A 25,927-nucleotide genomic window follows, 5' to 3' on the forward strand; every position below is an offset into this window, starting at 1 on the left:
GTATACAAAGGATGTAGAGATTTTGTTAAGATCTTCAGTCTCCAAATGCTGTTATTAAACTGTAGACATCTGGATTTTAGACACTTCTTTTGTTTTGTTTGGGGAAAATTCGTTTTACGGCCGAGAGGTTTTTAATCTTTTTGGATTTCATGTAAGAAACACAGTACCAATGGTTGTCATTCTCTACTATAACAAATTTTCACTAGACTTTTCTGTGTTGTTTGTTCTAATAACATTTCCATATGAAGACGTAGAACCAAAAAATCAAAGTTCCTTTATTTAGACAATGAGTCATTAAAAAATTCTCACTTTACCTTGGTTGATTAGTGTTGCCCAAAGCCTCAAACTCTTCCGTAATTACTGTACTTGTTTATTGGAGGCACTTGAGAAGGCGCTGGCAATTCATCGGTCCTGGTGCGGGCTATTTGAGTCTTAAAGTGGAAATACAAAGTCTGAAATGCACTCGCTGCCAGGCACACTGAGTCTTAGGTGCAGGTGGGGTTGGCGGTACCAGGTGTGATTTGACAAGCCGTGTGCTGGCCCTGTAACAGTCCTCAGGCTAGCGTCAAGTTCCGTGTAACATCCTCTTTCCTTGAGGACTTCAAGAATCTACCAAAAAAAAACCATCTCTTGAGGAGTAACTTAAGCCAGTTCCACGTTAAACAGAAAAGTAAACGCCTATCACAGCAGAAATCTCTACAGGATTAGGAACCGGGGCAATGGGGATGGTGGTGGTTCTGGTGAGGGAGCCTTCACTTGTCACTTTCTTCAATGTCTGAACCCTCCTTTTGTTAGGTGGCCCACACAGGCCAATGCCTACTCCCTAACGCATCCTCACCCTCCCCCAACCAGATGTGATGAGGGGAACGAGCGTCCCTTGAGAACCGTCTGAGCTCCCTCGGGACAGCTGCAGTCGGGAGCTCCGGCTCTATCCGCAGAGCTTTCTTTAGTCCCTAGTCAGCGGGAATATTTTTACTGACTGGAAAAATAACCAGTCGTGCTCAGGTGCTCTCCCTTACTGAGCTATACTGGAGAGGCTTCCCTGGCCGCAACGCCGCCGTAGGTGCTGCTCCCACGCGCGGTATCCCCGCGTGCTGCTCAGTGCCCAACTCCAACGGGCTCCCAATTGCCGCAACGCCCCGCCCCTTGCCACCCCCGCACGTCTCATTGGCCAGAGCCTGCGTCCACCTCGGCTCCTGACTGGCGGCTGCGCCTGTCGGTCCGTGCGGCAGGGACATTTCCGCATTGAAGGGGCTGCTCCGAATGGAGGGGGAGGGGAGATGTTTAGGAGAAAGTAGGGGCTTTGGGTGTCGGGAGCCGGCTGACCGGTGGACAAGCGGGGGTTAGCAGCTTGGCTGCGACCGTTAGCGAGGGGCTCAAGGTGTGCCTGTGTGAGGGAAGAGGGAGAGAGAGAAGGGCGCCTCAGAGGTGACTTTCAGCCTGCGAGCCTTCTTCCCGGGGCGCCATAAACGCCCCCAATTTCCCAGCTGCTAAAGGAAGAGGAAGGTGGGTCTCGCTGGCGGCTTGAAGAGGGGCGGGGTTGGGCTTCCGGCGACCCCCTCGATGAAGGTGTTTCCCGCTCTCGCTGGCCCGCTGTGTGGTTTCGGAGGCGGAATTTGGGATTCTGAGGAGCGCAGGACAGGCGGGGCGAGAATATGTGTGGGAAGGGCCGGTGCCCTCCCTTGGGACTCCCGCGCCCGTGCACCGGTCTACCTCTAGTCGGTGACCCCTTAGTGTCCGCCGCGGGGGAGGGGCAGCGTAGCCTTCGGCCCCTACCGAGAAAAAGCTGCGGCCGGATTTCACTGCTCGAGGCGGGAAGGCGGGGAGCTGAGGCCCCGACCGGTCGGCACGCCAGAGCGTGGAATTGGTAGCGCCTCCTAGTCCCAGGATATTTATGGCTGGTGAAAATGGTTGCACTGCCCCCGCTTGCCGGCCTCGCCTGCCTCCCCGACTCCTACTTGGGCGGGAGCCGCTGTTAACCGGGTCTTTCGGGGGAGGCGGCTCGGGGCTGGACGGCGGCGCGGGGAGGGGGCAGCTAGGGGCGCGGCCTGCCAGTGACTCCTGCGGTCCAGTCCTGGAGGACGTGGGGACTGGAGGGCGGTGAAATAGCCGCTGTAGGTCCGCCTCTTTCATTGAAGAAATTTAAGTTCGTGTGGTTTTACCTTTTCCGGGAGTCTCCAGCTGGCCCTCATTTGTGTCAGGAGCTCAGGAGTTCCCAAGCCGACTCAGTCGCACCAAGTTTCCGTCTTTTGGAACTGGGGAAGGAGTTTCTTTCTTTTCTTTTTATTGAGCCAGTTTTAATCGCTTTGAATAAATACTCCCTTAAGTAGTTAAATATAGGAGGAGAAAGAATACGTCGGTTGTTAAAGCAGGAGAGGAAAAGAGACCTGCCCTATAGCGTGACTCCTGTAGAAAAAAAAAAAAAAAAGCCGGAGTATTTTACTAAACTCCTAAAATGTCGAGATTTGTACAAGGTAAGAAATGCTGCTCCTTATATCCCGAGTTGCTTCAGCCGAATTTGGGTACTGACAGTGGAGAGGTTGGTGGGTGGTTTGGAAGTGGAAATGTTCATTTGAGATAACATTTGCGAAACCCTTTTCGTTGAATTGTCATCTGAGCTGCCTTGAGCTGCTCGGTTGACGTTCCAGACGCGTATAATTTATGCTCCTGTACCCTGATGGGTTTAGTTTTGCCTCCCTGAAATCAGGTTAGTAGTACTGTCGCTCTCCTGGATAGTGGCTGTAAGTGATAAAACAGGATTTTGGCTGCTGATTAATCCTTGTTCTCTTTTCCTGGTCTGTGTCAAGGTACCTGTGCGTGCACGCAGACGGGAAGGGCTGGGGAAGCGGGAGGCCTGGGAAAGGCCAGGTGGGTTTTGCCGGGACAGTTGGGGAAGCTTTAGTGTTCTCCGCTTATGCTTCGTTTGTGTGTACGTGGTTTGCGTCTCAGATTCACTTATTGCGAAACTGGGAGTAGCCCGAAGAAGCTGGAGGTCATTTCAGCTGGAGAAATGACTTTGCTGCATTGCTGTGTTTATTTTTTCCTTTTTTGAACTATGAAAAGATGATTAAGGTTTCTTTGAAATTTGAAAACTGCCCTCTAAATTCCACATGTGTATTAAAAAAGGGTTAGGGAATGCCTCAACTGAGATTATCAGTAACATTGTGTATATGAATGCATGTGTGTACGGTGTACTGACTGAAATTGGTGCTGCCATATACCTTTGACACCAGTTTGTAGCATGAGATTTGCCTTCTGGTATGCAAGTAAACTCTTTCCTTGTAGACTCCAGTGTGTGAAAGCTTCAGCCATCTTGATGAACACACAGCTAATAAAGTTCACAAACATTTATTGTGCTTCCTGATAAATGTAGGTGTACTTTTGGAAAAAAAAAAGTTGTGTCAGTAATGGCCATCATTTGACCCTGGAAATAAAAATGCCCTACTGAGTTCTACATCACTTTATTAACTATTCTTTAAATTTTGTATAGTAAAGTAAGAGAATTCGACTGCCTGTGTTATTATCGAAACAGATCGAACACTATGCTTGCCTTTGGCACTAAGCTCAGAAATGTCACTTGTTATTAGACTTCCAAATTCATGTTATACCTTATATGTGGTAAGAGATGCTTATGTTCTGATTGAGTAAATGTCTTATTCAAGAATAGAAAGGCAGAACTGTTAGAAACGTACTGGTTTTGTAATAACAATACTTAGTTACCATAAAGGCGGTATTTTGCAAGAATATGCTAGGTAAAAGTGGACAAGTTACTTCTCTTTAAAAGTTAGAAATATTATTAAACCCAAGGTGTTCCATGTAGAGTTATGCTTTAGAATAGGTTGCAGAATTGGCAAGCATCGACTGATTTCACAGCCTTTGTTGTAATGCCAACTTGTCCTCAGGAGATTCAAAATCAAGTGGTAAGAATTGCTGTGTATGTTTGTCATTACTTTGTCATCCACTTTTTTAAAAAAAAACTTTTTATGTTTTGAATACTTCTGGATTTATAGAAAAGTTGCACATTTGTCAAAACTAAGAAATTAACATAGGTACATTACTGTTAACTAAAGACTGTTCAGATTACAGTTCTCATGATTCACTCTAAGATACCAGATTGCATTTAGTTGCCAGCCACTTTTTTTTCTTTCCTTTTTTTCTGTTTTCTTTTTCTTTCTTTCTTTTCTTCTTTTTTTTTGTCAAGGTCTTACTGTGTTGTCCACGCTGGAGTACAGTGGGTATTCACAGGAGTAATCATAGTGCACTACAGCCTCAAGCCCCTGGGCTCAAGCTGTCCTCCTGCCTTAGCCTCCTGAGTAGATGGGACTTAGGCATATGCCATAGCCTATAGTTGCCATACATTTTTACTTTAAATGGTAGTTTTCCTTTTAAGATGGGCAGGTTTGCACAAGCATATGACACCTCCTCAAAATTTTTGGACATGAATGTGCTCCTGTTTATCATTGTTTAAATTTTGTACAGTGTGAGCCCTCTATATGTTTAACTCTGCTGCTGTTGTAAATGATAAACCTAATTGACAAATGACACAGCTGTCTCCACAAAAGAGCTTTCAAGTGTAAGGGTTGGAAATTTTGGTTTTGATGTTTTTTTAAGCAAATCAAATTCTTTGATCTTTGCTGTAGAAAATATTGATATTTCCAATCACTGGCACTTAGTAGTTCATGCTCCTTCATAGGGGAAAGAGTTAACAAAGGTTTCTAACTATTTTTTTCATGAGTTTTCTCAAGCTTTATAAGAGTCCTGAGATGTAGATTTTTTATCCTGCCCTTACAGGTGAGGAAAATTAAGTATCTTGTCCAAAGTTCACAGCTTGTATAAAGCACTGATTGATTGATTGATTGATTGATTGATTGATTTTTTGAGGCAGGGTCTCACTTTGTTGCCCAGGCTGGAGTGCAGTGGTGCGATCACAGCTCACTGCAGCCTTGATCTCCTGGGCTTAAGCAATTTTCCCACCTCAGCCCCCTGAGTAGCTGGGACTACAGGTGCACACCACCATGCCTTGGCTACTTTTCTCCTTTTTTAAAGAGACAGGCTTTCCCTATGTTTCTCAGGCTGGTCTCAAACTCCTGGTCTTAAGCAATCTTCTAGCCTCCGCCTCCCAAAGTACTGGGATTACAGTTGTGAGCTGCTAGTGCCCAGCACTGAAATTCTGATATGAATGTGTCTAAAACCCTTGTCCTTCCTGACATCTTTTGTTGCTTCTAACATTAACAACTGTGGAAATGGCCTGTTTCTCCAGCTAGACTGTCAGTTCCCACTGGGCAAAGATAATATTATATCCTTGGGAGAAATACAGTGTTTTCTAAGTGGTGGATACTCTAAATGAATTTGTCATGGATGACAAATGAGAAGCCCACAGCTTAGCACTTTCCATCTACTATTTAGTAGGTTATCTTACATTTTTGGTTGTAGTTTTTATAACACCTCTTAGATTACATAAATGTTGAGAAAGATGGAAGGGTACAGACTTAGATTTGAATACTGTTACTAGCAGGTGATCTTAGACACATACCTTTCAAACCTCAGTTTCTTCTTAGATAAAAATTGGGCAGTAATGCTTATGCCTCAGGGTTTTTGAGAAGCTGAAATAAGATGAACTATGTGGATGTGCTAGGCACATATTAGGTAGCCAGTCAATTTTACTTTTCTTTCCTGAAATGATGGTGGCCTTTCAGGTAGCATTGCCACCCGAAATAGAACCACATGTCATCAACAGAACTAAAAGAAAAAAGGCAGGTATGACAGTTCTTTATTTTCCTATTCCAGGTTTCATGTTCAGGCCTAGGTGTTATTATGTTAAAAAAAAAAAAAAATGTGCAGGGGTGGGGCAAGGTAACGTTTGGACAATGTGAATTTGGTTGTAGTTTTTATAACCTCTCAACTTGAATACAAGTTGGTGACAGTTTTCTTCTGAATACAATGAACAAAAATTTTTTTGAGCGCTTACTATGTATGATGTACTGTATTAGGATTTCTGGCATATCCCTTATGGTAGGCACTGAAGTTCAGCAGATCTGGGCATTACACCTAAGTGTTGTATTCACCTGTTTTGAATGTAATAGAATGGTTGCTATACTTGGCTTGTATCTCCTTCTCCAAATCTAGGCATTGTGCCTTACGGGAAAGCTGGGTATCTCCATCCTCAAGCACATTGACCATAAACTATTAGGTGGAAATGTTCAATTAATAAAAATATTGAGGTAGGCAGGAGAGTTCTTAGTATATATTTCTTGGCCAAAAAAAAAAAGGTTCACGTTTCTTTGGTCACATCCCCAAGTCTCTGTCCCTCAGGCACTTAAGATTCCTTCTCTTAGGAAGACCTTTCTTTACTGGATCTGCAGCATAATTCCTAGCTATTCTGCTGTTGGGTCACCTTCTGCCTACTTGTGACATTTCTTCTGCTTCTGGTTTTCCTTGCCCCAGGGATTGTTCCAGGGCCACCAGTTATTCTAAATGGATGTGAGTACCATCTCTTCCCTAGCTGAGTGAGGAAGGGGGCTCCCTGTCATAGTTGAAGGTACCAGGGGCGGGGGTCATCAGCAGCTGTGGGTTTTTGTCAGGTTTGTCAGTGGGTGCCATTTGGAATTTTGCTTTTAAAAAGTTCTGAGAGTTATGGGGTAATCATTGTAAATGTTTTGAAACTTAATAAATAGTGAAGATACTAATGTTGTCTAGCCAGCTAAGGCCATAATGGATGCTAATGCTCTAATATGAGAGGCATTGTTTTTTAAAAAAAATGATTTTAAATATGCCATTATCTATCTAAATTATGTAAAAATGTCCCTAATGTTCTTAAATTGAGGTACATACTTACATTTCAGGGAAAGCCATTTAAGTACCTTTGTCACTTAAAAAATGCTTGAGGCCTATCAGCTTTCCCATTTGTTAAAATTCTTTTCATAACTTTTTTGGTGACTCCTATTTGGTAGATGGCAGCTAGCCAGGGAAGATTACTGAGCTAATTATAACTGGAGGGGGGTCTCCGAGGAATACAGAGATGAGAAGCATTCTGGGGCCTGGTTATTCTCAAATCCTAAAACCAAATTTAGCCTGTTGCTGATTATTTAGACGATGAGGACACATTTAGCACAGGGATAGTGGCATGGATTTGAGTGCGGACAAGAGCCATGAAAATAATGACTAAGGCATACCGCTCATTTTTTAAAGATCTGATTTAAGATTTATTATATTGTTTGAAGAGAAGGGTTTAGTTAAATTCAGTCACAGTTATAAATGTAAAAAAAAAAATTCTAAAGAAATTTAAAATGAAGAGTTGAGCTGATGAAAAGTGTTAACTGTTTTCCAACATGGACCTTGTAATCTCTGTGGTTAAATTGTCCCTGTTCTTGCTAACTCAGCCTTTCTTCTAATAAGATGGATGATTTTCATTTGTGAAAGTCTACTGAGGAAAAAAAATTGATAAGGGACATTAGAGAAAATAGAAATATTAACTGGTACACTTTTTGGGAGTGCCATTTTAATATTCTGAATAAATTGAAAAATGACCTTAAAAGGAAATTAAGGAGTTATTTTAGTCCATAGGTATTTTCTTGTAATACTGTTTCACAGAGACCCTTCCCTTTGTTGGTATGTATTATTTTTCCCTGCATAGATGAATTATAGCAAGTTTAATTAAAATAATGGGATACTTAGATTTTGTGAGGAACATCAGCTGGCCTAATAATGAAAGTGTTTTAAATAAAAGAAAATATACTGTAGTTTCCTAGTTCCCACCAAGCTTTTTGCAGAAGTATAGGCATTATGAGTTCTCAGAAAGTTAGCCATATTAATTACTGAAAAGTTAACATAAACAGATATTTGAAAGTCAACCTGGATTATCTGTGAAAACGAAGAAGAGTGTGTTAACTTTCTGTAATGCCATTCATCCAGATATCCAGCATTTATACTGTTGGAGAAAATTCCAGCAATATGAATAAATTAGGGCAGGTTCTCTGGCTTGGGATTTAATGGATGAGAAAATATGATTCAGTTACTACCTTTTTGGTTGGATAGAATCTCTTTAGAAGACAGAGCTTTTCTAAAGACGGTTGCCTTTTTGACATAGCCTACAATTTCTTTTCTAAATATCATATTTTGGACTTGGAGTAATAGTGTTTGAAATTGTGACCATCTTGGTCTTGGTAATTGAATGGATTGTCCCAGGCACAGTGACTATTAATTGAAACCATACTTCTTAGATATTTATTTATTTATTCATTGAGACGGAGTCTCGCTTTGTTGCCCAGGCTGGAACGCAGTGGCGTGATCTTGGCTCACCACAACCTCCGCCTCCCAGGTTCAAGTGCTTCTCCTACCTCAGCCTCCTGAGTAGCTGGAATTATAGGAGCATGCCACCATGCCCAGCTAATTTTTGTATTTTTAGTAGAGACAGGGTTTCACCATGTTGGCCAGGCTGGTCTTGAACTCCTGACCTTGTGATCCGCCTGCCTTGGCCTCCCAAAGTGCTGGGATTACAGGTGTGGCCACTGCGCCCAGCTGATTCTTAGATATTTAAAATTCCACTACCAGGCATGTATCCTTCTGTTAATAAGACATTCTTTGAAAATTGGCTTTATGAAGCTGTCAAAGAAAATTAAACTTTGTGTGTTTTTTGATTGGGTGACTTATGTGTGAGAAAAGAGATAATACTCTGTTTGAAAGCTGTTTCCCAGTTTTCTTGATTGGTGATGCAGGCATCTCCTTTAATTTGTTGCACAGTAATTTTTCCTCTGCCAACAGTTCCGTTGTTTATTTTTCTCAGTCATTAACAAATGAAATCGATTGTGCCCCCAATCCATTTTGACAATTAAGGATTGTTTTTGAGAAACATGGAGAAATTGGCTATGTTGTCTTGTCAATATACATTAACAATAAAATGTTTCATTTCCCTAAACATTTTTAGATATTTCTGTTAGTTTTTTCTGTGTATATCAAGAGAATTCTTTGTGATTTCGCTTGCATCCTAAAAAAAAAAAGCCATTAATTGTCTTCGTGGACCAGAAATTAGTTGTATTATGCTTAGTCTCCTTTTTACTTGCTAGTCAACATATTGTAAAAATACTATTTTAGGGGATCCTTTCTTTGACAGTAGCTCTTCTTGCTCCTTGGCCACAATGAAAATGTGATTGGAGTTTGTATTTTGTTCTAGTTGCTGCCCTGGCAGAAGCTGATGTGATATTTCATTTGTTTTATATGCCTGCCTAGAATTTAATAAAACTTCCAAAGAGCACAGGAAAACAGAACAACATAGTTATATCCACTGTTTTGGGTTCATTTGGGTCAATGGTAAAATGCTTAGCCTTGGTAATAAAATATTTATGGAATGCATAAAAGCATTCATCGATTTTTTTCATTGCTTAGACAACACAGTGTATAAGGAAGAGTTGAAGAGCATGAGATGCGGTAAGAAAGCATTATTCTAATTGTAGTTTTAACCTCACATAGCAGACATAGTTGAGCTGCCGGTTTTCATTCAGATTTAGTGGCAAACACCTGGAGGTGGTAAACCATGTAAATGCACTGTAACTGAGAAAGGAGAGACCTTGCTCCAGAAGGAGAAACAGTGCACCAGGCAACAGGGTTTGAGTTCCAGCTTGGCATTGTGTCCTTAGGCAAGTCAGCATCTCTGGGCCCATTTCTTTATCTCCAAAATAAGGAATTGGACTCACTGACCTTAAAGCCCTTCTAAGCATAAAAGTTTCTCTAAATGCACACGTATCAAGTTACAGGGCAGGACTACCGGATCATTTTTTGGCTTTTCATCGTGATTTTATGTTATACCTCTTTCTCTTCTTCTCAACAAAGGAGTGTGAGGCCTTTTGTGATGACTTTCTTCTCATCCATTAAACATAAAACAAAGTGGTATTATTTAACAAATCTCTTCTGAATGTTCTGTTTTCCATAAGTAGTGTTTTCTTTTTCCTTTGAGATTTTAAGAGCTACTCTATTGTATAAGAATAGGGTTAATTTTAATTGTTAATGAGAAGTCTGGTTTATATATAAATTGTAGCAGTTTTTTTTTTTAAGTAAAGCAATGCATGATTAGAAAAAACCTTTTTTAGCGAGCTGCTCTGCATATTTGTTTCTGCAACAGTTCTTGAAAGCCTGATATCCTTTTATTTTTGTTATCAAAAAGCATTTATTAAGCATTCATATGAATGTAAAGCTGAGTCATCTAAAAATATATCTCAGCGCAGTCATAGTTGACAGTCTAATAACTTTAGTATGAAAAGATCATATAAAATCATGTAAGATGCAACTTAATTGAATTTACTTAATATATCAATGACATGGAATATTTTTTCTATATTTTTCCCTAAATTAAACTAAATATAAACATATAAATTGCCCAATTTTGTTCAATCTCTAAAGTTAGTGAAAACATTACATTGGCATTTATATTGGTTAATAAAATTGAAAAGAAATTTAGTAGTCATTTGTCTAGACTACCTACTGTGTGAAACTTCTTTGATCATATCCCTGATACTTGACTAATAAATCATCCTCTGCTTGAGAAGCCTTAGGGACTGGGGCTTCAAATACTTACGACAGTCTATACTTATCTGTCATAACAGTTCCGTTGTTTATTTTTCTCAGTCATTAACAGACTAGACATCATGGCTCTTGTACACTTTCACTTTGGGCTTATTAGGCACTACCTAAACTAGACTAGACTTTGCCTTCTGTATACCCAGAGCATAGCTGGATCATAATAGGCTCTTACTCATTTAATAAATGTTACGTGAGTATCTACTATATCTCAGGCTCTGTGTTTGGCAGTGGGAATACAGCTGTGAACATTACAGACATACACTTTCGCAGAATTTACTGTCTGTTGGATAAGATAAACATTGAATAAATTTTTAAAAGTATGATGTTATAAAGGAGAGGTACAAGGATCTAGCATATGAGCATGTAATAGGTAACTTAGTTTAGAAAGATTTCTAGGAGGATAATCTCAGGTAATATTTAAACTGAACTCTGACAAATGAATAGGAGCTATTCAAACTACTGTTATGTGAGAATTTAAGTCCTGATCTACAGTTTAGTTACGTACCATTATTAGGCACCTATACTGTGCAAGGTGCTAAGGTGGGTTTTGGGAAAACAAAGTTGCATGACATAATATAGTTTTTTCCCCCTCAAGAGAATATGTTCTAGGATTGTAGACAGACATTTAACTAAAGAATTGGGGTTTTGAGGGGTGTTTGATATAATACAGAGACAGGAGTGATTAAAACTCCCAAATCAGTTGTGGTAGAAAGAAAGGCCTCTTTGAATGTTCCGAAGCCACTGCTTAGAACACTAGGAATACCACCATCAAAATGACAGAAGCTAATCAAGTAAAAGTTTGAGTCTTTGGGGATTGAGAGATCAGGGCGGTTTCCCAGAGATTGGGATGATTCTCATTATTCTGGAACTCATACTGGGCCATTCTTATTTTTCTATTTTTTTTTCTCATTTCTGTCTCCCCTTTTCTAAAAGTGTTGAGTGGTATTTGAAGTGCATGGTTTCGAACAATCTTATAGTTACGATGCTTTTAACTTCATGGAGCAGAAAAATACCAATTCACTTGGCTTTCAAAAATGAGGGTCTTTTTATCACATAAATCCTGAAGTAGGATATGCAGGGTTGGTTAATTCAGTACAAAAGCTTATCAGACCTTCATTCTGCTGTGCTATCTTTGACATATCTGCCTCATTCCTGGGTCAGCTTCCTTCAAGGGCAGTAATCATGGCAGAAGAAACATGGGGTGATGGGTGGACACATACTCATTATGTGAGTAGAAAAAATACTATTTTTTCTCATGTATGTCTTTTTTCAGTGAGGAACACCTTTCTCCAAAGTGCTGTGACAGATTATACCCTTATGGCTCACTGGCCAGAATCGTATTACGTTTTATGCTTAAACCAATCACTAGGAAGGCTTTGGACCAATCTGGGCCTGGTGCCTTCTCTGAAACACAGGGCATTGGGGCAGGGAGTTGGTGACAGAATAGCATTGGAGTGGCAAGAAGGATGAAGAATATGGCTGTTACAAATATGTTAAGATAAATGGAGTGTAATCTACCAGAGCTACTCAAAGCCATACTGGCAATGTTTGGTTATTAGATATGCATATCCTCCCCACCCCAAACCTACTGAATCAGAATCTCTCTGGGAGCTTACCCAGGAATCTGTGTTTTAACCAGCCTCCAAGTGATTGTATGTACATTAAAGTTTTAGAAGAACTATTCTAGATGTCCCAAATGGAGTAGGAAATTGCAGCCTTTAGGCAGTCTGGTTTCACACTTTCATTAGCTTTGGCTACTCCAAAAGATACTTCAGCTTGGCTTTTGAGACATGCCTGGATAAGGAATTTGTATTTATTTCCATAGGCAATGAGAATTTCATCAAACAAGGAAGAAAAGTGATATGATGGGGGTTGCAGCTGAAGGAGATCAATCCATCCTCCTTGGCACCATTAGATTAGAGTGATGGGCAGACTAGTTAGAAAGCTGTTGTCATGACTAGGAGAGTAAAAATGCTAGGGGAACTAAGGTAGCAGTAATGGAAATGGAAAACAGCGAATGGAATTACGGCAGTCATTTAAGAAGTTTTGATATTGGATTGTCCAATGTGAGGGGAAAGGCGGGAAGAGCCAACTGTGACTGTGAGGTTTAAACCTTAGTTTCTGTGAAAATGTTAATGCCATGGGGAACAGGGAGGGCAAAAAGAGTAATTTAGTTTGGATGATCAGTCATGTTTTGGACATGTTGAGTTTGAGGTACCCAGCTGGGTATCCAAGTGTCAGAAGTCTTTAAGGCAGTAAAGAATGTGATCCTGGAGCTCAGGAAAAAAGTTTAGGATGAGAGGCAACATGTTTGAGTGATCAGTAAGGAGAGTGGTGAGAGAATTGAGGAGAAAAAATGGTCTGAGGACAGAATTTTAGGAATCTCAGGAGAGGAAAGGAGGAGCCAGTTAGGGAAACTGAGGTGTGGTCAGAGAGGTAAGAAAAGATATAGGATAAACGAGTAATGGAACCCCAAAAAGAGCTTTTCTAGGAGGAATATTCACAAATAACTGGGTTTAAAGGACTGTAATGAGCCCAGAAGAAGCTGGTTAGCTTGAATTGGTCATAAATCTAGCCGGCATAGTTCATATTTCCTTGAAATAATCAAGATAGCTTTATCTTGATTATTTCTTGATTATGTCTTGAAATAATCAAGATAGCTTTATCTTATTTCCAGTTGCCATTAAATTCTTGGAGTTTTATGGTTATTTGGATCACAAGTCATTTCCTGATTTAAGATTAAGTGGGCTCTCCAATTCTCTGACTTTGAGTATCTCTCATTGTGGGTTTTCCAGGAAGGTTGGGACTGATCAGACAGAGGTGGCCTGGGGATGGCTCTTCAACTTCCCTGTTGCTCTTGGTGCCTTCCCTGGTTTTTCCATGGCCTCTGCATTATGAAACCAGCTTGTGTACTTATTTTGTTTTCGCCAGTGTCGGGGTGTCAGGGAAGGGTATTATGTATACCTCTTACTTGCTGAAATACATGAAATGAGATCCATGAATTAAGAAAGAAAAACATTCACTTGTCAGATTGACTGTAGCCCTCTCTCTTTTTTGGCTCCAGCTGGATAAAAAAGCCCATGATGTTGAAATTTTAGTTCTTATGAACAGGAAGAATTAGGAAATTGGGGGAAAGGAGAAACTTGTGAAAAAAAAGTTACTGCCTGTTCTATCTGAAATTGACTTAAAGTGTCCAGTAAGTCCAGTTTTATGTGGTGGGGAATTATCTTGTCTGTTGATTGAACATAAAAAGAGGTTCTGATATAAATGCTTTTGGAGGAGAGTGTAGTATTTAGGGATTTTGCGTCAAGGTTAAAGACAGCCAGGCCAGGAAAAAAACATTAGCAAGGTATTTCTGCCTCACTGTGGTAGAATGGGACTAAAAAAACATGGCTTTGCTTCTGGGCTCCAACATTGGCCTGCTCTGTGACTTTGGATAAGTCATTTAACTATTTTCAACCTATTTCCTCGTCTGTAAAATGATGAGAGTAGGTTAAATGCTCCCTCCCATCTATAAAAATGTTTATGACTAAGGTAATGAAATGTTTGACTCCCAATCCACTCCAGGTCTGAAGTCGTGGGGAATCAATTTTATATTGCTAGGAAATAGGGACAAAACACTTTATGAGGTTAGAAATCTTGCATTATTCAGAGGATTTTAGTTGACCTTCCTTTAGAAACACAACTGTCCTTGTCAGAAGTGTAACCTGAGAATATTAAATCCAAGAAAGCTTCTAACATCTGTACTACTTTTCCTACCAGAAATTTCAGACCTTTCTTAAAAAATTCAGGATGGATGAGGAAGTCACCACTAAGGGAAATGGTTCCCTGCTCTGTGCCTCCTGGTCTGTGTCCAGATGCTTGATAGCTACTCTTGTTGTCTAAGCACTCTTCCTTATTCTTTATTCTTGAATATTTTTAATTCGTTACAAGCCGTTCCTGATTCTTTAATCACTAAAAGCAGAGCTTTTAGAGGGGTAGAAGAGGTGACAGGCCTGTTGTAATGTTCTTTTGTTTAAGCCCATCATATTTGTAAAGAGGGTGGAAGAAAACAAATTATTTTTCATGTGCATTGGTGCTGTATCAAACAAAAGAAAAACAAAGGTTAGAGACATTTCTCGAGTTTGAACCTGTGTCTGGGATTTTTTCAAATCTGCTTCTGAAACGTAGACCTGTGTTGACAGAGAGCACATGCAATATTAAATGTGAGTCTTTCAGGCAGCCTTTCTTAGCTTGGCTTAATAGGATAGTGACTTGGGTTCTGTGTGTCTTGACCTTAAATCATGTAAATTAATAAGTTACTGTTCTGCAGAGGGAGCTTCTAAAATGTTTTGTTTTCAAATGGTTCTCATTTAGACAAATCTCAAACAGCTACTTTAGTTACTTCTAAACTTTGTAGTTACATTTAGTTTTATCTCATATGTTAGCTTTAATTCTATCTGTGTAAATGTCTTCTGTTCAAATATAAGTGAAAGAATTTATAGTAGGTGGAGTATATAAGGGGAAAGAGTTTTTAGCCTTATTGAAATGTGATTCTGCTAAATTAGGCATTTGTAAAAATAACTAGTTATCAAACAATATTTGAATATAAACTTTACATATACATTTTTAAAATAAGATTGAATCAAGTACTAAGGATAGAAGGGGAAGGGTGGACAATAATCCAGTTGTCCCTATTTTATGAGAAGTAAATAAGATGATTACTTTCTAGATAAAGTGTAAAACAGCCTGTGTTGGTATTTTTCTCCCATGGCATTTGGGTCTGGGGTGTTTCTTTTTCTTTTTTTTTTTTTCTCTCTTTTCTCTTTTCTTTTCTTTTTGAGATAGGATCTGGCTCTGTCACCGAGGCTGGAGTGCAGTGGCGCCATCTCTCCTCACTGCAGCCTCTGCCTCCTCGGCTCAAGGTATCCTCTTGCTTCAGCCTTCCAAGTAGCTGGGAATACAGACAAGCGCCACCACGCCTGGCTAATTTTTGTATTTTTTTGTAGAGATGAGGTTTTGCCATGTTGCCCAGCCTGGTCTCAAGCTCCTGGGCACCAGGGTCTACCCGCCTCGGTCTCCTGCAGTGTTGGGATTACAGGCATGAGCTGCCATTGCCCAGCCTTTTTCTGTAGTTTTCTATTTTTGTTGTTTGTATTTATCTAAGAGGGATTTCTGTCACCTTTAGTGAGATCCATCTGTCACAGAAGTGCCCGGCTATGCCAAAAGCATTAAAAGTCTAGTCTGACACACGTAAGCAGTGCAAAGTCTTGGCTGAAATTGGGAACCAGAAGATGGCAGGCAGCCCTATGCCCTTCTCCTTTTAAAATGAAAACATTGATACAGGGAAGTAGAGGCACCTTGGAATTGCCAGTACCTCTCAAGGGGTTCTTGTTTAGTGGAGAATACGAAACTGGAGTGAAACGAGTCCTAGCTAGTTGACACCACTGAATTACTGCCACAGGATAAGGGGACCTTGGGATTGAGCCCTTTTCATTTGCTGAATACCAGAAATCGGTTATAGCTTACCAGCTGTTTGAATGGCTTCCTGGAGTTTTCAGTTGGTGGTTTTATATTTTTGTTTTAAGATCTTAGCAAAGCAATGTCTCAAGATGGCGCTTCTCAGTTCCAAGAAGTCATTCGGCAAGAGCTAGAATTATCTGTGAAGAAGGAACTAGAAAAAATACTCACCACAGCATCATCACATGAATTTGAGGTAAGGAGGTCTCTACAGCGGTTTTTTTTTTTTTTTTTTTTTCCCCCCGCTTCATCTGTCTTCATGCTGAGTTGCTGCCGGTGATGATCATCATCATCACCTCGAATCAGCACAAGATGTACGCTAACATCAAAAACAAAAAAATTAGAATTGCTTAACAATTAAGGGCTTTTAACATTTGCCCTTTGTTGTAAATCCATCATCTTTTTTTCATTTAAGCCTAGGAAGTTTTCAAAGTCATTAAAATAATCAGAACCAAATTATACTTTGTTCTGTGTTTTGATGTCACTGGGTGGAGAAATGCATACCGGTGTTCGGTTGTAATTTAGAGAAGCTAGCTTCATATGTCCTGCATGCCTTTTCCAGATAGTCACTTCTGATAGAACCATGCTACTTTGACAATTGTCATAGAAGTTTTCCAGAACTGGGAGGCATTTACTTTTTTACTTATAAATCAATAGGTTAGTATTTTCATTTTTATATTTCAATTTATACTTAATGTTTTGAAGCTAGCTGTGTTTTGTTTCTTTTTGTTCTTTTAGTGAAGATTAATTTTCATTGAGAAGTAGAGAAAGATATTGGTAAGTAAGTGTAGTGGCCAGGCGCAGTGGCTCTTACCTGTAATCCCAGCACTTTGGGAGACCAAGGCAGGAGGATTGCTTGAGCTCAGGAGTTTGAGACTGGCCTGGGCAACATGGCGAAACCCTGTCTCTACCAAAAAATACAAAAATTAGCCAGGCATGGTGGTATGCGCCTGTGGTCCCAGCTACCGGGGAGGCTGAGGTGGGAGGGTGGTTTAAGCTTGGGAGGTGAAGGTTGCAGTGAGCCGAGATTGCGCCACTACATTCTAGCCTGGAACAGAGCAAGACTCTATCTCAAAAAAAAAAAAAAGTACAGAGCCAGTTGGAATTCCTATTAAACAAATGGTGTTTGTTTGTTTGTTTTTCTTTTTTTTTTGAGACAGGGTCTCACTCTGTCACCCAGGCTGGAGTGCAGTGGTGCAATCTCTGCTCACTGCAGCCTCAACTTCCTGGGGTCAAGTGATCCTCCCACCTCAGCCCCCGAGTAGGTGAGACTACAGGCACACACCACCACATCTGGCTAATTTTTGTGGTTTTTTTTTTTGTAGACACCAGGTTTTGCCATATTGCCGAGGCTGGTCTCAAACTCCTGAGCTCAAGTGATCAGCAGGCCTGAGCCTCCCAAGGTGCTGGGATTACAGGCGTGCACCAACCATGCCCAGCCTGTATTAGCTATTAGGATGTGAAAAAGTCTTGCTCCCTTCATGTCCTAATGGTATAAGAATTTCATGTAAAGATATTTTAAACGTGTAACTTGTATCTGTCTTTATGTTTTTATTAAATATTAAGCATTCTGCTGGTTGTAACAATGACTTCTATTTTCATAGCACACCAAAAAAGACCTGGATGGATTTCGGAAGCTATTTCATAGATTTTTGCAAGAAAAGGGGCCTTCTGTGGATTGGGGAAAAATCCAGAGACCCCCTGAAGATTCGGTAAGTTTTAGATAAAATGTAGGAAAATGTAGGGTAATCTTGGACATTGGTTTAACTTAGGAGGGTTGGGTAGTGTAGGGGACCTGTAACAAACATGTGAGACAAGACAGGACTTGCTTTGAATTCTCTGACCCCTCATCCTGAAACTATGGAGACAGCCTTCAGCTCCTTTTCCTTCTTTTAGACCTCTCAGAGTCTTGCTGAGGTCCTCTAACAGTCTGATCTCCCTGTGGCAGTACCCAGTATCCCTGGATATGAAACGACTATTTTGCAAAGTACTAAATATACCGTAAGAGCTTCATTTACTTTGTTTCTTCCTTCTCTCTCCCAAAACATTTGATTTCTCATTGCCCGTAGGGTCATGGATGCTTAGCCAGACCTTAAAGCTCTCTTCTTGCTTTCAACCCATCTTTATAGCCTTATTTCCCAACTGCCTTATGTGAACCAGCCTAGCATTAACTTTATGCACATTGTATTCCCTTGCTTCTGGGCTTCTATATATGCTTTTTCCTCGGAATGCCAGGGTCTCTTCTATCAAAATCCCACCCATTCTTGGAGGCTCAATTCAAATACCTGTACATCTGTCATAGGCCTCTAGCGGAAAGCTGCACTGTGGAGGTATGGAGTGGTAGTATTGGAGGTTCAAATCCTAGCTCTGCTGCTTATGAGTTTTGTGTAAAATGAGAATAATACAAAGTACTTTATGTACCTCACAGGGTTATTTTGAAGCTTTATTAATTTATGTGGAAATATGTTAAACCTTGAAGCATTTTGCAAATGTTAGTGGTTATTTCTACCATCATGTGGCACTTAGCCAGCCTAATTAGTCGTGTTTGTAAGTGTGTTGTCTTTCATACTAGATCCTGAAGCGAGGGGGTGTCCTGAGCAAATACTTGTTGAATGGATGATCTAAATGAAGTGATTGTTTAAGGATTTGGTTAACACATTGGCTTTCTTCCCTGTCCTTTCAGCGCTTTGGAACCCTGCTTCTTTTGGCACATTTCGCTGCAGGTAGAAAAGACTTGATACAGTGGAATAATTATATGTAGATAGTTTATTTTTATATGTGTATAATCTTACATAATCTAATATTGGTTTAAAAACTGGGCTGTTTACAGCAGGGGTATGGCAAACTATTGCTTGAAAGCCACCTGTGTTTGTAGAGTTTTATTGGAATACAGCTTCACCCATTAATTTATATACTATTTATCATAGCTTAAGCTAGTGAATCTCTCTTGTTTTTTCCTAATGAGAAAATTATATATATAGTTCCTAGTTAGAGGTACGTTTATTCGCATATGTGGAAAATGTCTTTCAGTTCTTAAAGTTTTAAAAATTATACATAACATTCTCATTATAAAAAAAAGCTAAAAAATAAAAATCTCACGTAATGTTCTCTCTGAGGAGTCTATTATTTTTGATGTTAAAGCTAAAATTCCTCTTGGCGTAATGCTTAACAGTTACAATATGCGTTTGTTTTTTTTTAGGGTCTGCTATTCTGGTCTTTAATTTCCTTTGCCCTAGTGAATGAATTGTGATTTATTTTTCTACTTTTAAGTAGTAGATTTAATAGTATTTTCTTCCAAGAAAGAGTTAGAATTCTTCTGGATAGGTATGTTGTTGAAGAAAATAAGCAGGTTTAAATTCAGTCAGATTCTTAAAAATGTTTGGGAACAGCCTAAAATTATAATAAATTTAGGCACTATTTATTCCCCCCCGCCCGAAACACTTATAACTTTTGCTTAGGAATTACCCTAATTTAAGTAACCTCACTTATATAATTTATGATGGACGTGGGTATAGAAGTATAGTTTCTTTTTTCTTTTTTTTTAGACAGTCTCACTCTGTCACCCAAGCTGGAGTACAATGGCATGATCAAAGCTCATTGCAGCCTCTATTTCCCTGGGCTCGTGTCCTCCCACAGCCTCCTGGGTAGCTGGGACCATAGGCGTTTACCAACATGTCTGGCTAATTTTTGTATTTTTTTTGTAGAGATGGGATTTCGCCATGTTGCCCAGGCTGGTCTCAAACATCTGGGCTCAAGCAGTCTGCCTGCCTTGGCCTCCCAAAATACTGGGATTACAGACATGAACCACTGTTCCTGACGATGGTTTTGGTCTTAATTCTTGCTTGCAGACCTGGGAATTTTTTGTTTTCTACTATACAAACTTAACTTTTCGGAGATAGAGCCTACTTGAAGGAAGGCACACAGATTTATTATGTTCAATATATTTTAAGGTTCAAGAATTAGTTTTTTTCAGTGGAGAAATCTTTTGTACTTTGAGAGATCATGATATATAGTAGGGATTCTTGAAGTGGGGGTCAGAGGGTGGAGAAGGAAGGAGAAGAGGGGTCATGGGATTTTTTCGGTTCAGTACTACCCTACCCCATTCCCAAGAAAGTTCTGATAAATTCTTTCAGGAGGCTATGCCCATGTAGTGAGCCATAGTTACTGATAGTAATACAGAATTGATATAGGACAAAAGAATAGAAATATAAACTAAATTCTAGATGTAATATGATTTTATGCAGTCTTTTTCTGTTTATAAAAGTGTAAGTCGTCATTGAAAGTGTCTTTATTTTGAAGCCTAAGTTTTAAGCTTCTTCAAAAAATGTATTTGCAATCCCATATGCCCTTAATCTTGAAAATTTTGGAATGCAGAGGCAAAAAATAAGTTTGCTCTTCAACTATGTCATGAGTTTCTTGAGGGCACAAGTGTGTTTTATATATGGTATGCATGTTACCAGCTTTTGCAGATAGTTCTGAGAATACAAATCATGAGCTAATGTTTGTTCACCTTGGTTCTTTTGAATGCCTCCTTCTAGCCTCCTAGTCCCACTCTTCTATTTCCCATAGGTTTTGTTTCTCAGGTCTTAGAGATTATATAGAGATGAATTTTCCTTTCAAAATGTAATTTTTAAAAGTGAACATAGGTCTTTTTTAAAAAAATGCAAATAGTATTTTACATTCCTAAGTAAAAAGAAATTACTATAGAAGAACAGCCATTTAGAGTAACATTTCTCATGTCAGCCTTATATCGAAGGTGTGACATAAACATTGTCATACTAGTGGATCTATATTTTTGTGTATGGGTTGACAATTAGCAGAGTCAGCCACCTGGTTTGTAAGTAAAGTTTTATTGGAACACACCTACACATTCACTTACATATTGTCTATAACTGCTGTTTTGCCACAATGGCAGAGTTGAATAGTTGGAGTGGAGACAGTATGGCTTGTAACAAAACCTAAAATACTTATTATCTAGCCCATTTACTGACCCCATTTTAGTGTATGTATTTTCAGAACATCTTTAGTAGCTTTCTTTATTTCTTTGGCCCTCAGAAAACTGACCTCATACGCCTTTGTCATTTCACATGATCACTTTTAATTTTTATCTTTATTTTTTATTTTCTTTTAGAGATGAGGTCTTGTTCTGTCACTCAGGCTGGAGTGTAGTGGTACAGTCATAGCTTACTACAGCCTCGAACTCCTGGGCTCAAGGGATCCTCCTGCCTCAGCCTCCTGAGTAGGCAGGACTACAGGCATTGTGCCACCAGGCCTAGCTAATTTTTTTTTTTTTTTTTGGTAGAGACGGTCTCCCTGTGTTGCCTAGGCTGCTCTGAAACTCCTGGCCTCAAGTGATCCTCCTGCCTTAACCACTTTTTAGATAAAAATAGTTTTTCATAAATACTAGATTGAAGGACATACTTTATAGATAGGCATTGAAATTTTATATTGTGAGGTTTTACTCATTCTTACCTTTTGTGTTGAATGATTCGTGTTAGCTCTCAGTAAGTACATAGATGTTTTGTGAGAAGTCTTTTGAGTTCATGTTTTATTGAATTATGGCTAACAAGAACCCAGTTTATTGAGTTATGGATAATGCTCTGCTCCTTCTTTGTAAATGTTAACTAAATGTAATAATAAGATTATCTTGATATTTAACTACGTAAGTAAAAAAATTTATTTATATATATAAGTTAATGTTTTAAATCAGAGCAAGGAAGGACAAGCCAGCATATGTAGCTTATTTGACCATTTCATTGTTTTCCAGAGAGGTTATGAGAGTGTCTTGGTCTTGGCCAAGCTTACACGTTGGGCATGGAGAGGGATGGGAAACAGATCAGAGTTACGAGAAAGTACGGGGCCTGTTCAAGAAGGTATTAGAGCTGAGAGGTTCTCTTGAGTGCTGATTTAAAACCTGTTAGTCACATGGCTGGCACTGACCCCCGGTGATGACGTATTTTCATTTCTATACAAAATATTCTCTAAAGAAGGCTTTTTTACCAGCACGGGCAACATAGACCTCGCCTCTACAAATTTTTTTTTTTTTAGTTAGCTGTGCCTGGTGGCATCTGCCTGTAGTCCCAGCTACTTGGAAGGCTGAGGTAGGAAGATCACTTGAGCCCAGGAGTTTGAGGCTACAGTAAGCTATGATATCGCTGCTGCACTCCAGCCTGGGCAACAGAGTGAGATCCTGTTTCAAAAAAAAAAAAAACAGAAACAAAAACAAAAAAACCCATGACTTTTTATTTCAATATTTAATAGGATCAAAAGAGTGAAGGTATATTTGTGAATGGGGACGAGTTACATAGGGTCATAGGGTAGAGAATTGGCATGAAGAGAATAGCATGCATCAATGTGGAATTTAGCTCCAATAGGTTTTTTGTTTTGTTCCATAAAATTGCTGAGAGTTTTTCTTAGTCTATCAATACAAAAAACATTGAAAGCTATCGTTTGTTTATAAGGAAGTCTGAGGAAGTTACAGTTTATGTGTGCAGAGTACAGATACGTAGAATTTTTTTTTCTGAAGGTGAACCGTAGTACACTGTGCATTTAAAGTTTGCACATTAAAAAAAAAAAATCTTGAGGCAATCTGGCCAAGCATCTGATATAGTATGCCATATAGGATGATTTACTTTGAGCATGTGAAGATTTCCCAGCTGCAACTAGCCAATGGTAAAGCCATTAGAGACTTGTTTTGTGTGTATGTGGAGATACACACACAAATGAGATCCTAAAAAGTATTCCACAAAAAGGAATTAGTGGCATTTAAAGAAATGGCTCTGAGGACATGGCTGAATACCAAAGAGTCTCATCGTTTCTTTGACATAAAGTTTTAAAACAGTAATATAAATACTGATACTAAGCAAATATACTAATACTAATTTAGCAAATATTGCCAAAGCTTCAACTTTTGATTTCATGATGGATTGAACAGTTTTTGAATTTCCCTCGGGATTACCTTCCTTCACATTCCTTTGTGTACAGGACTTTCAGAAATGGGGACCTGATAAAGGAACTGACAACAAGCCCATGATTATTAATTCCATTCTGGTTACATGTCTATAATTTCACTTTAGAAATAGCAATAGCAAATACATGGAACTTTAATGGCAGTTATATACTTGATTTGATAGACTCCAGGTATTATTGTTGGACCAGGGTCTTTAATTACTGCCTTTGTGTCCAAAGTAGAGGACACACCAGTCCCACAGAATTGAATTCATTAGGAAAATCAGAGTGTGGGTTTAGGTGGTAATACTACTATTTGAACATTGCCAGTTCTTCCAATTCCAATTTCCACCCCACGAAGAGTCTTTTTAGACCTCAGCTCATGTGTCACAGGGCTAGTGATAACTAATAAAGATAAGTTTGGTATTCTACTCCCTAAGTGTATCATATGTCTTATAATGGAATGAAAATGCATATATACATTTTTAGAGACAGTGACTACCTCTGTTTCCCAAGCTGTAGTGCAGCAGTGGCATGATTATACTCACTGTGGCCTCAAACTCCTGGGCTCAAGCAACCCTCGTGCTGCAGCCTCCTGAGTAGCTGGGACTACAGGCATGTGTCACTATGGCCGGCTAACTATAAAAAACTTTTTTTTTTTTTTTGTAGGAAACTGGGTCTTGCTGTGTTGTCCAGGCTGGTCTCAAACTCCTGGCCTCCCCAAAGTGCTGAGAGTACAGGCATGAGCCACCTTGCCAGGCCCCATTATCTTTATTTAATATAAATAGTGGGGGAATCTTTATATAAAATGGGATGGGCGGCCCATGTCTACTTCTTATCTTTTCTTCCCTGACGTCTCTTACTTGGGGGACCTACTAATTCATTTTTTTTGTTCTAGATTAGACTTAAACAGCTGACACTTCACTTGTGGCATTGTATAGCTGAGACTAGAATGTTTATGCCGGACATCTCAATTTGGGAGGTCTTTGTAGGAATTGCAGTCCCTTCATAGAGTTCTTAAAATTATATGTGAAACCATGTGTAAATGTACATTTTTTAGAGTAGATTACCTGACTTTGATTAGATTTTCAAAGTCGGTGGGGGGGGGTTCATGACCTGTGAAGATGATAAGAAGTACTGTCCTAGAATCTTATTCAAGACACATTTATCGGGTACCTTCTCTCTGTGAGGCACTAGTTGGATGCTGGTGCTACAAAAATAAGTCTTGGACTCTTCTCAGAATTTTGGCCCCATGTTTGTGGAGGAAATGGGTCCAGAAACAGCTAACTACAGAACAAACAATTAACAGTCCATAGGGTGCTGTGGAAGCATCTTACTGGCCTGAGGCTCAGGAAAGACTTTCTGGCATTAGGCTAGACTCCTGGGGTAACCTTGAGGCAAGATTTCCCTGAGGATAGAGGGATGATCAAAGAGAAAAAAGCTTTGAGAGTAGTAGGTGTCTAAAAATAATAAACTTAATAGCGTGTAGCTGTTCTCTGGTGGTGGAGCATATGGTAGATGGGTCTGCTGCTCCGTATCTGGAGCCAGAAGAAAGCCCCTGAGAGCCAGATGCTGAGTCTCTCTGCCTGCCACTGCAGCCCTTCTTCCAGGCTGAGATCCTCCCTCTTCTCTTGGTGGGTTGCACTGGGGAGATATCGGAAACTTCAGTTTCCATTTGAGAGAGAGAAGATTGGAACAAAATTGTAAAACCTTGCTTCATTACATAACTCAAACAGTTGGTTTCGATTTTTCAACATTATAAAACATCAACCCAATTAGTTAAAAGATGCTTATTGTTTTTGTTTTTCATTGTGATAAACCTCATAAGGTTAATCAAAATTTTAGCTGTTAATAGCTTTGGGGTGTTTCTCCTGCGCTTAGTGCACATTTTTATGAGTTTTGGCAGATGCTCATAGTCATGTAACTGCCACCACAATCAATATACAGAACTTTTCCATCATCTCCAACCGTTTTCTTGTGCCCCTTTGAAATGGACTTCTTTATAGATTTTCCCTTAAACACGCAAGCTAAGCAGATCTTGCCTTTTTCTTAATTTATACATCCAAAAAAGAGGTCAGCCTTGCCTCCCCTCTGTTTTATGTCATCTTGCCTTTCTCTAGCCTTTTGTATAACTCGCCCATACCAGCCCTTTAACCTTTTATAGAACTTTGTTTTTATAGCCTCTGGCCTTTTCCCCATTCCCACCTTCATTTCTCTGGAGCTGTTCCAACTATGTGAATTACATAATTAAACTACCAGTGTAGGCTGATGCCTGTAATCCTAGCACTTTGGGAGGCCAAGGCAGGTGGATCAACTAAGGTCAGGAGTTTGAGACCAGCCTGGCCAACATGGCGAAACCCCGTCTCTACTAAAAATACAAAAATTAGCTGGGTGTGGTGGCAGGTGCCTATCATCCCAGCTACTTAAGAGGCTGAGGCAGTAGAATCACTTGAACCTGGGCGGCCGGAGGTTGCAGTGAGCTGAAATTGCGTCACTTTACTCCAGCCTGGGTGAAAGAGCGAAACTCTGCCTCAAAAAAAAAAAAAACAACTATCATTGTATTTTACACTGCTTTAATCACAGGCTATTCAATACCTCAGCGTTTAAGGCTAGCATACAGCATAAGCAGGATGATGTAAGAGGCTGCGGGTTTTTTTGTTTTTTTTTTTTTTAAGGCACTTAGGATTATAAGTTATTCTGAAACTTCTTTTGCCCACAGGTAGGTTAACAAGAAGGGAGATACAAGATGATTTTAGTAAAGAGTCCTTTGCTAAGGACTTTACTGGAACAGATTGTGATGTAAGCAGGTTGGTATTTGGAAGTCCATTTCTGTTAGCATATCTTTCCAGCTCCCTGAGTCATCTACCTTTGTCCTTTCTAATCCATACTAAAGTGGAGTGTTCTTTTA

At 39.7% G+C, this 25,927-nt stretch overlaps 2 protein-coding genes across 3 annotated transcripts in view; one reads left to right on the forward strand and one right to left on the reverse strand.

Moving 5' to 3' along the window:
• Positions 1-537: 537 nt before the first annotated feature.
• Positions 538-2,406, reverse strand: LOC105738580 (proline-rich protein 36-like). The gene is made up of 2 exons (XM_030828079.1): positions 1,020-2,406; positions 538-609 (listed from the first exon to the last, which is right to left on the reverse strand). Exon 1 carries the CDS (start codon positions 2,131-2,133, stop codon positions 1,423-1,425), a length of 711 nt encoding a protein of 236 aa, XP_030683939.1. The 5' UTR covers positions 2,134-2,406; the 3' UTR covers positions 538-609; positions 1,020-1,422.
• The window catches only part of UGP2 (UDP-glucose pyrophosphorylase 2), a 53,020-nt gene continuing 28,330 nt past the window's right edge, over positions 1,238-25,927 (forward strand). Inside the window, exons 1-3 of one of the 2 annotated variants that reach the window (XM_003262447.3) lie at positions 1,238-1,506; positions 16,140-16,267; positions 17,676-17,783. In XM_003262447.3, the coding sequence (XP_003262495.1) occupies positions 16,154-16,267; positions 17,676-17,783 (222 nt within the window). In that variant the 5' untranslated portion in view covers positions 1,238-1,506; positions 16,140-16,153. Of the gene's footprint in view, positions 1,507-2,131; positions 2,475-16,139; positions 16,268-17,675; positions 17,784-25,927 lie in introns of those variants that run through there. The other variant, XM_012501162.2, reaches the window with a different exon arrangement.

Source organism: Nomascus leucogenys, chromosome 14 (assembly GCF_006542625.1).
Source record: "Nomascus leucogenys isolate Asia chromosome 14, Asia_NLE_v1, whole genome shotgun sequence".
In the NCBI taxonomy this organism is placed as follows: Eukaryota; Metazoa; Chordata; class Mammalia; order Primates; family Hylobatidae; genus Nomascus; species Nomascus leucogenys.